The 11,605-nt window shown below is 53.0% G+C and overlaps 1 protein-coding gene across 1 annotated transcript in view; it reads left to right on the top strand.

The window, feature by feature from the left end:
- PTCHD2 (patched domain containing 2) overlaps positions 1 to 11,605 on the top strand; it is an 18,059-nt gene that overhangs the window by 1,494 nt on the left and 4,960 nt on the right. Inside the window, 14 exon segments of the mRNA XM_009875367.1 lie at positions 1,467 to 1,686; positions 2,719 to 2,855; positions 3,224 to 3,358; positions 3,583 to 3,743; positions 4,093 to 4,232; positions 4,947 to 5,092; positions 6,581 to 6,742; positions 7,145 to 7,306; positions 7,703 to 7,825; positions 8,421 to 8,557; positions 9,525 to 9,706; positions 10,132 to 10,262; positions 10,370 to 10,545; positions 11,450 to 11,576. Of these exon segments, the coding sequence (XP_009873669.1) occupies positions 1,467 to 1,686; positions 2,719 to 2,855; positions 3,224 to 3,358; positions 3,583 to 3,743; positions 4,093 to 4,232; positions 4,947 to 5,092; positions 6,581 to 6,742; positions 7,145 to 7,306; positions 7,703 to 7,825; positions 8,421 to 8,557; positions 9,525 to 9,706; positions 10,132 to 10,262; positions 10,370 to 10,545; positions 11,450 to 11,576 (2,139 nt within the window).

Here is an 11,605-nt window from a genome sequence, read left to right on the forward strand (position 1 = left end):
TGAAAAGAGTCTGGCACCTCCCCCTTGACCCCCACCCCTCAGATATTTCTCTACGTCAATAAATCCCCTTTCAGCCGTCTCCATTCCAGGCTGAACAGCCCCAGGTCTCTCAGTCTCTCTTCCCAGCAGAGATGTTCAGTCCCTTGATCCCTCTCGTAGCTCTCCCTTGGACTCCCTCCAGTAGGTCCCTGTCTCTCTGGAACTGGGGAGCCCCAAACTGGACTCAGGATTCCAGGTGTGGTCTCCCCAGGGCAGAGCAGAGGGGGAGGAGAACCCCCTGTTTAAGGCATGCATCTGCTGCAAGCTCAGGCAGTCCCTGACTGGTGTGCAGCTAAGAGGCACGACTTCCCTGTGCAGAGGGGAGGATGCTGCACTGTCATGCCTTGAGGAATTGTCTTTCCTGTGCTAGGGCCTCTTTTCAACCCTTGTAGCAAAGCCCCTGCAACTGCTGGGTCACACCTGCCCCAACAGGTGAGTGAGAGGGATAAATGAGGGGGAATCCTGCAACTGAACCAACCCTTGTCCCCTGTAAATGGCAGCGGTTAGCTAGAAGAATGTCAGGTCTTGGGTAGACAATAGGGATGAGCTACCCTGTGCCACAGAGCAGATGAAAGAGGTCTGTGGGCTGCACTGGAGCTTGAAAGGCAGCTTGTGAGTCACCAGCTGGAAAGGCTCCTAAAAGGAGAGGAGGAGGAGGAGGGCCCTACCGCCTCCCCCCAGCTCCGTACCCTGTACTGTGGCCCTCTCATAGAGCAGAGGCTCTGGATGGTGAAAAAGAGGTGAATCATGCGGAGTGTGTGGGTGTGATGTGGCCGTGAGATGAAGCCTCCATCTGTCTCCCAAGCTCAGGCTGCAGATGATAGCTGCCCAGGAGCCTCACGGGGAGCAGGCAAAGAATTAACTCCATCTGCTCCGGTCTAACAGTTCTGCTACAAGAACAGGAAAGAGCCGTAGTTTCTGGTGTGATTTCAAGGGGACTTGGATTTTGGGGGTAGACAAGCAGTGTCTCTTGCTCAGAACTAGCAGAGTGCCTATGTATCTGCATCCCTTGCACCCATGGATGGTAGAGATAGCAGGGCACGACAGAGCCATGACACCTCGTATTCCGTGGGCATTGTTTAAGTCTTGTGCTTCCCAGTGTGACAGAGCAAATACTGGCCCAATGCGTGAGGACCAAGTGCATCCAGCAGTGGGAGTGTTGGTGGGGATGTTGAGTGAATTGCTGCTGGTGCATCCCTGCTGGGGAGCTGCAGGCAGGCAACCTCGCGAGCAGAGTCACGAAGCAGAAGTGGAAGGTGAGTCTTTGCAATCCAGCTTTCCCCAGCCTTCCTTGTTCTCTGCAAGGCAGCAGCAGCCGGCATCACTGATGAAAGACAGGAGTGCGCCCAGTTTGTCAGACTAGACCCTGTGCCTTGCCAAGTCGACTAAGTGGGACCTAATCCCGGTGCTGCTCCTTTCTCCCACAGGCTCGCTGGAACTGGCCATGACCCACCCTGAATTCTACTGGTACGTGGATGAGAGCTTGTCTGCCGAGAACATGAAGAGCTCCCTGCTGCGGAGCGAAATCCTCTTTGGGGCACCGCTGCCGAACTACTACTCGGTGGACGACCGCTGGGAGGAGCAGCGCCACAAGTTCCAGAACTTTGTCATCACCTACGTGGCCATGCTGGCCAAGCAATCCACAAGGTGAGCGTCTGTGCAGGCAGGGCTGGTGCCTCCCTTCCTGGTCTGATTTTGGCCTCAGCTGGTCTGATGCAAGGGGGTGAAATGGTCTTTACTCAAGGCATCAGCCTGTGGGTGAGATTCTTCTTTTGCTCATGCCGGCGTAATCTCTGCCAGAAGTGTTTGCTCTGTGTACGGAGAGATGGGGGTGGGGGTTTCAGGGCGGAATAAGTTCCAGGAAGCACGGGCTGTGTATGACTTTGATTGATGAGAGCTTTGCTTCGCGCTTGGGAGAGGGAGGTGGTAAAATAGAGCTAAAAGGGCTAAAGGAGTAGCCCGGGATCCAGACAGCTGAGGGGAGGTGGTGGGTCCCGGTGTCAGGGTACCTTCTCAGCCTCCAGCTCTCTCGTGCTCTGAATATCAGTACCTCCCAGAATGAAGGAGGTGTTCAAAAGCGGAGTGAAATGCAGCCAGCTGTTTCCAGCCCTGGGAGCAGGCAGCCACGGAGCCTTCTCAGCGCTGGGCTGGCAGGCTGGGTCGCACTTACGGGGAAGCTGAAAGGGAATTGGGGCCAGGGCTCAGTTTTTGAAGTTCGATTCCTGATGATAGCCTCCTATGGTGCAGTGTTATTGTACTCCTGGTTAAATTATCTTGGGCTGCTTCCGCACAGAGCCTGCTTCCAGAAGCAGAAGCTGGTAAATCATGTGGTTTCTCATAAGCTCTCACTCTGCCTGCATCCTCTGGTTATTACCTTTGTGCTTAATCTAATAAACAATGATTAGTATCCCAGGTGTAGTTGGCTTTGGAGACTTCAGGAGCTGTCTGTTAGCGCCAAAGGCCCACCATGCGCTGGGGGAATTTGAAAAAGATCAGACCTGCTCTTTTATTTTTCTCTCTTCTTGTGTGAACTTCACCTCCAGCAGCAACTGCTCCAAGTTTATTGGAGTACTGACGTCCTTTGGCTCTGGGGAAGACGTCGTGCTTTAAATCCCCTGGGTCTATTCCCTTTACGCTCAACTCCACCTAATCCTCTTCCTCTGTATCCTCCCACCCTAGCAAAGTCCAGGTGCTGTATGGAGGGACAGATTTATTTGACTATGAAGTGAGGACGACTTTCAATAATGACATGTTGCTGGCCTTCATCAGCAGTAGCTGCATAGCTGTCTTGGTCTACATCCTTACCTCCTGCTCAGGTAGGCTGCAGTCATAGCTGCCCTGCTCTCACGTAAATCCAAATTTACTGTGACTCCCTGTGTCTGTGCAAGCCCTGACACCAGCCTGCATGAAGGTCATGTGAGTCTGACTCTGCAGAGCAGGGATTTGTGGGTTGGGGGAAGGCTCACGCGAGAACAGGAATAAGATGCAGATTCCCATCTTGGGCTGGTGTAAAGCTGGTATAATTTCATGGGTGGGCCTCATGGAACGGAGTCTGCAAGCAGTGCCCCTGCAGCCCTGAGCTGTTCTCTGTCGTTCAGCATGCTCCGGGGAACCAGGAGTAGGTGTGAGGTGTCTGTTCTCCTGGGGAACTGCCAGCAACAGTATTCTTCCTTTTCTCCTGCAGTGTTCCTGTCATTCTTTGGCATTGCCAGCATTGGGCTAAGCTGCCTGGTGGCTCTGTTCCTGTACCACGTTGTATTTGGGATCCAGTACCTGGGTATCCTCAATGGTGTGGCTGCCTTTGTCATTGTGGGGATCGGTAAGCTCGTCCTTCCTCAAAACCTACCTGTGCTGCCCTGCCGTAACTCCTGGTGCAGGAGAGAGAAGGGTGATGGTGGCAAATGCAGATTGAATTTCAAGCACTTTCCCTCCATTGCGTGTAAGTGAAATACTTGCAAGTCAGATGTTGAGGGGAAATTAAGGTATTTTTGCACATGTCCCTGCGGTGAGCAAAGTATCAAAATCTCTCCCCTCTCTTCCCAGGGGTTGATGATGTCTTTGTCTTCATCAACACCTACCGCCAAGCCACCCACCTCAAGGACCTGCGGCTGCGCATGATCCACACTGTGCAGACGGCAGGGAAGGCCACCTTCTTCACCTCCCTCACCACAGCTGCAGCATATGCTGCCAACATCTTCTCCCAGGTACACTGCAGCTGTGGGATTTGAGGACTTCTGTTGCTGCCAAAGGGCCTAACAGAGAGGGAAGCTGCCAGCACCGTCTTTCTGTCCTCTCCTCCAGCACAGGGGCGTGCTGGACTTGCTTGCCCTAGAGGGCTGTCCCTTACCTGTGCTAAGGCATCAAAGGCCATATTTCTTGTGCCACTGAGCTGTTGGGCACTAGCTCAGCTCTTTACCTACCCGATTTGCTGACCACAGTGACTGAGGTCAGCGTGTGGAATTCTTAGGTTCCTTCAGACATCTCTTTTGAGCCTGGTGTCTTTCCAGGTCTCCCTCAGTTGATGCCGACTCCATGTTCTCTCTCTTCATGTAGATCCCAGCCGTGCATGACTTTGGACTCTTCATGTCACTGATCGTGTCCTGCTGCTGGGTAGCTGTGCTCTTCACCATGCCAGCTGCTCTTGGAATATGGACCCTTTATGTGTCCCCGCTAGAGAGCTCCTGCCAAACCAGGTGAGCCCTGGAGCCTTCTTGTGTGGGTAGGGAGTTGTTGTGGAAACCACAGCCAAGGCAGCGTGCGAATCCCTGCCTGATCCTCTCAGTTATCCTCATCCCCCTCAGGGATTCGACATTCCCTGTTAGGGAAACTGAACTTCTGCCGTTCCAGATTGGAGCAAAGTGAAAGGGCCACGTCCCAGTCTCATTCCCACTGGTGTATGCACAGGTGCCTCCCAGGAGCCAGGCTCTGCAGTGCCAGCAGTACCTCTTTGTTTAGTCCCATGGAGTACTGGAGCCATTTGTGTCCTCGAAGCGCTTACTGCAAATCCTCAAGCCCTGCAAGGCAGAGAGATCAACATTGCTCCTGCCTGCAAGCACAAGCAGGGTGTGCAGATTTGTATTTGAAAGTCAGCACATTTCCCCTTCCCCTGCTCTTTAGCAGTGTAGGTGACCTGGCCTGATTTAATTCATTAGCAGGGAGATGAGCTGCTGAAACGCCCGTTACTCAGCACCCGGTGTTCGTGGCTCAGCTCTGCTCTGTGTCTCCAGCCCAGCTACTGCTGGGCCAGAGCAGCTCAGCCCCCGGCCTCTCAGCACTCAGCAATGGAAACTTGTCTTTCCAAGTAATTGGAAGAGGCTGTTGCTGCTCTCCTTGTGCCCACTGGTAACTCTCTGCAGGGTGTGTGGCTTAAAACTCATGCCTTTGTCTCCTTCCCCGCTCCCATCCAGCTGTGGTCAGAAGTGCACCAAAAAGCACGCCTTGCACCTGGCTGAAGATCTCTTCGTTGCCTCAGAGGCCACCTCTGGAGCAGGCAGAGAGACGCTTCCCTATCTTGATGATGACATCCCACTGCTCAGTGTGGAGGAGGAGCCTGGTATGTGCCTGCTGTGTGGTGCCTTCAGGGGGATCATGCTGCCCCATTTATCCTGCAGTTCTTCCTGTCCCTGCCACTGGTCCATGCCTCAGTTTCCCTTCTTTTAAGCTGGAGATGGTGCTGTCACAGGAGGCTGTAGGATTCTGAACTCACTAATGGTTGTAAGTTGCTTTGAGATCTTCAGTGGGTGTCGACACGTGCTTTCTAACCACTTTTGCTAATCCTCTTGGGTCTCTTGTGGACTGTACTTTCTGGCCGGAAACATTGATTGTGACGTGGATGTAGCCGTGAAACATTTAATCCATAGCACCAGGACAGCTCACCTTTGAGTAAAGAGTTTTCCCCTTTTCTCTGCCATTCAGAGCACTGCATCTGGGAAGCACGCGAGAAAATGCTTTGCTTTTCTCCACTGTCACCTCCTCAGACCATCTCCTCTGTCATGGCAAGAAAAGGGCAGTGACTTTCCTCAGACCACATAAGCAATCTAGAAAAAAGCCCAGAAATTCTCTATCTCTTGCTAGCAGGACGTAATCCTTCTAGACCTGACTGAAGATAAGGCTATTTACAGGGTCATACCCTGTTGTACTTGGCTTTTGAATCTTGCTGGGAGCTTTTCCTTTTACAGCCCCGAGCGGAGTTGGGCTGGGCAGTAGCTTTCAGGCTGAGGAGCAAAGTGGAACTGGAGGCAAAAGGGTTGATCGCTGAGAGCCCGTTAGCCCCCCAGCAGTGTGCAGACCTCCTCCCTGCGGAGCAGGCTCTGAGCTGCCTTTAGGAGGCAGACAGCTCGGCTTTGGCACTGCGCTGCAAAAGCTGTCTCCTTAGCATGCCAGAGCCACGTGCACTGGTGATGTATCACAGAAACTCCTTCCCTTTCCTGGAGCAGAAGGAGCAGCGGGAGGCTTTTCTGCAGTGGCCCCTGGGCGTCAGGTAGCTTGTGAAGAAGCAAAGCAGCTTGTTCCAGTGGGTGACCAAGCGTGGTCTGTGGGCCAGCTGCACAGCGTGCCCGGCACCTTTTGACCCCACTACAGCCAAGTGGCCGTTTCTCACCCGCAGAGAGAGAGCAGTTCCCTGGGCATCCCTGAGCTGGAGTAAAGAGATGAGGTAGGAGCCACGCTGCAGTGTAGAGGAGCTCGGCTCTCTGTAATTAGCTTTGAGACATACATTGTGGGACAGGGATGACAGGATGAACGAAGAAGCTTGCTGCCTTATGGACAATGTTAGTGGGATCTAGCAGAGGAAGAATAGCCTGTAGCGTAGTCTTTGGATTGAGCTATGGATTTAGAAGTGTCACCTGGCAGTGACTTGACAAAGATGCTTCCTGTGACATCCTGGGAACTCACTGCTTCTGCCAAGATCTTACTCCACCTCTTTAGCGTGAGTGGGTTGTACAGCACCTTGCAGGAGATTTTGTAAAGAAGAGCAGAAAGCTATGAGAGACACTTGTGACGCTGAGCACTGAGACCGCCTTTGATTTCTCTCTCTTTCTAGTCTCCCTGGAAATGGGGGATGTCCCCTTGCTTTGTGTGATGCCCGAAAATCTGCAGCTCCCTGCGGAGAAGAGCAACCGAGGTCACTTGATAACTCGTCTGCAGGAGCTGCTGGAGCACTGGGTGCTGTGGTCGGCAGTGAAGAGCAGATGGGTGATCGTAGGTAAGGAGGGAGGGAGGTGTTCCATCTGCATTGCCTTTAGAGGGGCTGGCAACATCTCAATCAGTCCCTGAGCCTTGATTATTAGTGACGAGATTGAGAAAATGGACGTAGTAGATGACTTTGAACTCAGTGGAAGAGTGTCCCCAGAACAGTCAGTCCCTAAGGGAACTGCACAAGGAACCCTTGAGACTTTGTACCCCTCTCCTTTTACTCTCATGGGAAATGGCAAGCCCTGATGGGGTTTTCCAGGCGTGGGGCTCCTTACAAGGAAGCCCAGCTGCCCGTGTGCTTTAGGTGCTGTTCCTTTCTCCGGTCTCTCTGCCACGCCCCCGCTGTCTGAGCGTGTCTGAAGTGCCAGATGCACGTAGGGTTCCACACACTTACCTGGGCTTCTCTTTGCAGGGCTCTTTCTTCTTGTTTTGCTCCTGTCCGTATTCTTTGCTAGCCGCCTCCATCCAGCTAGCCGCGCTCCGCTCTTGTTCCGGCCGGACACTAACATCCAGGTGCTGCTGGACCTGAAATACAACCTGAGTGCTGAAGGCATCTCCTGCATTACCTGCTCAGGTGAGAGCACCGGTCCTCCCAGACCATGGGCGCTGCAGCCAGGCCTAAGCCCTAGGCTGGAGGAGCTGAAACATGAGGTAGAGGCTGACGTTGTTCAGATACCTCATCAGACATTGTCTGGACCTGGCCGGCGGGAGGCACACCTTGGGAGTGGGATGACTGAGTTACCTGTAGGAGTGGAGTATTTTGAAAAGTATTTCCTGCTTTAGCTAGGAACTGTGTTTCTGCTGGAATAATTCCTTTATAGTCCTTGAAAAGTGACTGCTTGGAAACTGCTGGTCACGTGGGAGTGACCAGCTTGGGGTCTGTGTGTTCCTTGCCCAGGGTTTGGTGCTCCGTAGCAGAGCCTACTGTGAAAAAAAAACTCTTTCCTTCCTGACTAACCTTGTGGGACAGGTTTGTTTCAGGAAAAGCCCCATAGTTTACAGAACAACATCAGAACCTCCTTGGAAAAAAAGAAGAGGGGCTCAGGGTCGCCTTGGGGAAGCAAAGGGAGCATAAGTGATACAGGGCAGCAAGGTAAGTGGAGTGGGGTGATTCTGACTGCATTTGGGTCCAGGGCACAGAGATCCACTCGGGTAAAAAATAAATCATGTGGGCTCTGAATAATTCTCTTCAGATCCTGCCCTGCTGAGCCCTAGCTTGGAGCTGGACGTAAGGAGCATCATAACAGTCTCTCTTCCCCTGAATGCCTACTGTTCTGTAGGACATGGTTCTATAACCCAGGTGACAACACAGTCTGGGGACAAATCCCTCTGTCTGAGCCCAGGGCTAGGAGCTCAGAGCTTTTGCATCCCAGTCCTGTGTCACAACCTTGTTGGTAGGCCTTGAGGAGAGTAAATTCAGCCTGCTTTGCAGGGGATTTTGAAGATAAAAGAATTACTGGGCCACGTCCCAAGATGACGTGAATCAATAAGCCATCAGGAATTACTGCAGCGCAGGATACGTCTGTGAAAACCTTTGAAAGGCGTGCTGTGCTGCTGGAAAGCAGAGGCTGTGCCTGCTGCCCCAGAGGAGACAGCAGAGCAGAGAACCCTCCTTTGCTGCTACCCATGTCTATAGGATTTGCTGATGGAGAAGTGCCACTAGCCCTCATGCCCTCTGTTTTCTTCAGATCTCCAGGGGACTGTGTATATCTCCACGTCCAGAAGTAAGGGAAGGCCAGCCATCTACAGATTCTCGCTCAATGCCAGTGTCCCTGCCCCCTGGCAGATGGTGTCACCAGGAGCCGGAGAGGTGCCTTCATTCCAGGTGAGTCAGTCCAGGGATGTTGGACCCCTCTATCGGGAGTGCAGCACTCAACAGGTGAGCACAAGAGCCTCCTCCTGTCTCTCTAGGGGTGCCAGGTAGCTCAGGGTGAAATTCGCAGAGCGTTGCAGCAAGGTAGCTAACACGGAGAGCGTTGTGCTTTAAGATGATGCCTCGTGGTGCCACAGCACCTCCCTGTTGCTCTCCCAGTGTGACCTCATCGCTCTCTACAACTACCTGAAAGGACGTTGTAGAGAGGTTGGTGCTGGTCTCTTCTCGCAGGTAATTGGTAGTAGAACTAGAAGGAATGGCCACAAGCTACAACAGGGTAGATTTAGGCTGGATGTTAGGAAGAAAAGTTTCACAGAAAGAGTAGTCAGAGTTTGGCACAGGCTGCCCAGGGAGGTGGTTGAGTCACCTTCCCTGGTGGTGTTTAAAGGTCATTTAGATGCGACGTTGGGGTAGATAGTTTAGGGGTGGACACTGTAGAGTAGGGTTATAGGTTGGACTTGATGATCCCAAGGGTCTTTTCCGACCTGAATGGTTCTGTGATTCTAAGTGTGGGTGTCTGTGAGGCCAGGCATCGCTGGCTGAGCTCATTCTGGTAGAAACTGCTACTGAGACAGGTGGATTCCCACAACCTCCTTCTGTCCATCCCCAGGCCCAGGTGAGCAGGCAGCACAGCTTGTGCACGGGCTGTATTGGACACCTCCCCCAGAAGAAGCCATTTTCAGATGTCCCTCAGCCTGGGGGAGGCTAGGGCACAGGGAGCAGGGGAGGCAAGGGGCCCTGGCACACACTGGCCGGTCCTGGGAAGGAAGCAGGCTGGGGCTGGCGGGATGCGTGGCTGCGGTGCTCATCCTGCGTGGCTGGGCCAGTGCTCAGGGAGGAGGGGAGTGTGTGATGCTAACGCGCAACAGGCTGCAACCCCGTGGAGTTAAGTGTCTGTTTTCATTAATCCATTGCTTAGGTGTATAGAGTGCCTTTCGGTAACTTCACCAAGAAGCTGACAGCTTGTGTGTCCACAGTAGGGCTGCTTAAGCAGACGAGCCCCAGGAAGTGGATGATGACCACCTTGTCCTGTGACACCAAGAGAGGCTGGAAGTTCGACTTCAGTTTCTACGTGGCCGCCAAGGAGCAGCAGCGAACACGGTAACCTTCCAAAACCCACCAGGGCCAGGCAGCAAAACCAGCACAGCTTGGTGGCTGATAGGGGATGCTGCTGTCGAGTGCCAGTCCTGCCCTCAGTTGGTGACATCCGTGGCCCTAGGGCTTGCTTTGCTGCAAATGTGCCCCGTCTTTGCAAAATTATTTTGCAGGCCCATAGGCTCTTTAATGTGCCAGAGGCACAATGGGTGAAGGACTGTGACTGGGGGCTTCCTTGGGTGGCAAAAAGTCATTGCTGATCTTAGTCTTGCCTCTTGTGCTGAACAGGCAGCCCCGAACATGCAATGGCTTGGGATCCAGGGCTGGAGCTGCTCACCTTTTCCTTTGAGAGTGTCCCTTTCCATGTCATGTTTTGGACGCATCTTCTTTACTATCTCGGTCCCCCATAACAAACTTTCTTTGCTGCACAGGAGACTGTATTTTGCCCAGTCGCACAAGCCTCCGTACCACGGCCGAGTGTGTGTAGCACCTCCTGGCTGCCTCCTCAGCTCTAGCCCAGATGGACCCACCAAAGGCATCCTTTATGTTCCCAGTGAGAAGGGTAAGCTGAAGAGGACCCGTTCAGCCGTGTCTCTCTGTCAGGTCCGGAGAGTCGGACCTTTTTGTGCCGCCTTCTGATGTAACCGACCTTTCTTCTGTATTTGACAGCGGCACCCAAAGCAAAGCTGTCGGCCACTTCTGGATTTAATCCGTGCGTGAACACAGGCTGTGGGAAGCCGGCGGTGCGGCCGCTGGTGGACACGGGAGCCATGGTGTTTGTCGTGTTTGGTATCAGGGGCGTTAATCGCACGAGACGCCCGGACAACCACGTCATCGGAGACCTGGTACACACGTTCTGGCATGCTGGGCGGGCGAGCTCGGGGCTGATGAGTGATGCATAGCGCCTCCCCAGGTGGTGTTTAGTTAATCCCCAGCGTGGCCTGGTGGGCTAGACAGATGGGATGGCAGAGACGGTAGTGTTGTGATGAGGCAAAAGTACATTTCTCTTTTAGCAAATTCACAAATAATGGAGATCAGGAAGCCCTTACTGAAATCACTTCAGACTTCTCAGAAAATCCCTTTCTGAGTGCAATATTTAACCTTCTAATTTTGAGTCTAAATCTGGCTTTCCTGAGGATTTTAGAAGCAAACCCATCTTGAGCTCAGTATGAAAATTGTCACTACAAATTCGAGATCGAGGGAACTGCTATCTTTTTATAATTATTTATCTCATAATGAGATATTCACATGAAAAAGTACAAATTAATTACTCTGGGCAAAGGTTATTAAATGTGACTTTTCCAGGGAGAGCTTATCTCCCGGATCTAATACCTGGAATAGTTCACAGCCTTTCCCCAGAAAAGCGATGCTTTTAGCCCTGCTCGCTTGGCAGATGCGGTTCCTTTTCCTGCTGTTTCTCTGGAGGGGGCAGTGCCCGGGGAAGGCAGCAGAGCGAGCTGAAAGCTGAAGGTCCTCGCCGGGCACTGCCAGGGGTTCAGAGCTGCTGCTTAGGCAGCCCCTGATGGTTTGGGGCATGGCGTGGTGGCTCTTGACTTTTAGGGTAGGGGCCGTGAGTTATCTGGTGAGGCAAAGATGTCCAGTGGGTTTTTCCACCATATAAGCTCTTATTTGTAAAAGCTCATCTCGGGCTGTGTAGCCAGGAGAAGACTCAGCTTTTGCTTTCCGGTGCCGGTAGCTGTGTGTGTGCCTCACGTGTGGTGCTCTTGTCCTTGTGTCTCCTTGTGAAAGGGCAGCGTTATCTATGATGACAGCTTCGACCTCTTCAAAGAGATTGGCAACCTGTGCCGCCTCTGCAAAGCCATCGCCAGCAACGCCGAGCTCGTGAAGCCGGGAGGGGCTCAGTGCCTGTCCTCGGGTAGGTGGGACTGGCGCCAGCCGTCGCGT

Source organism: Apaloderma vittatum, unplaced genomic scaffold, assembly GCF_000703405.1.
Source record: "Apaloderma vittatum isolate BGI_N311 unplaced genomic scaffold, ASM70340v1 scaffold34878, whole genome shotgun sequence".
Taxonomy (NCBI): Eukaryota; Metazoa; Chordata; class Aves; order Trogoniformes; family Trogonidae; genus Apaloderma; species Apaloderma vittatum.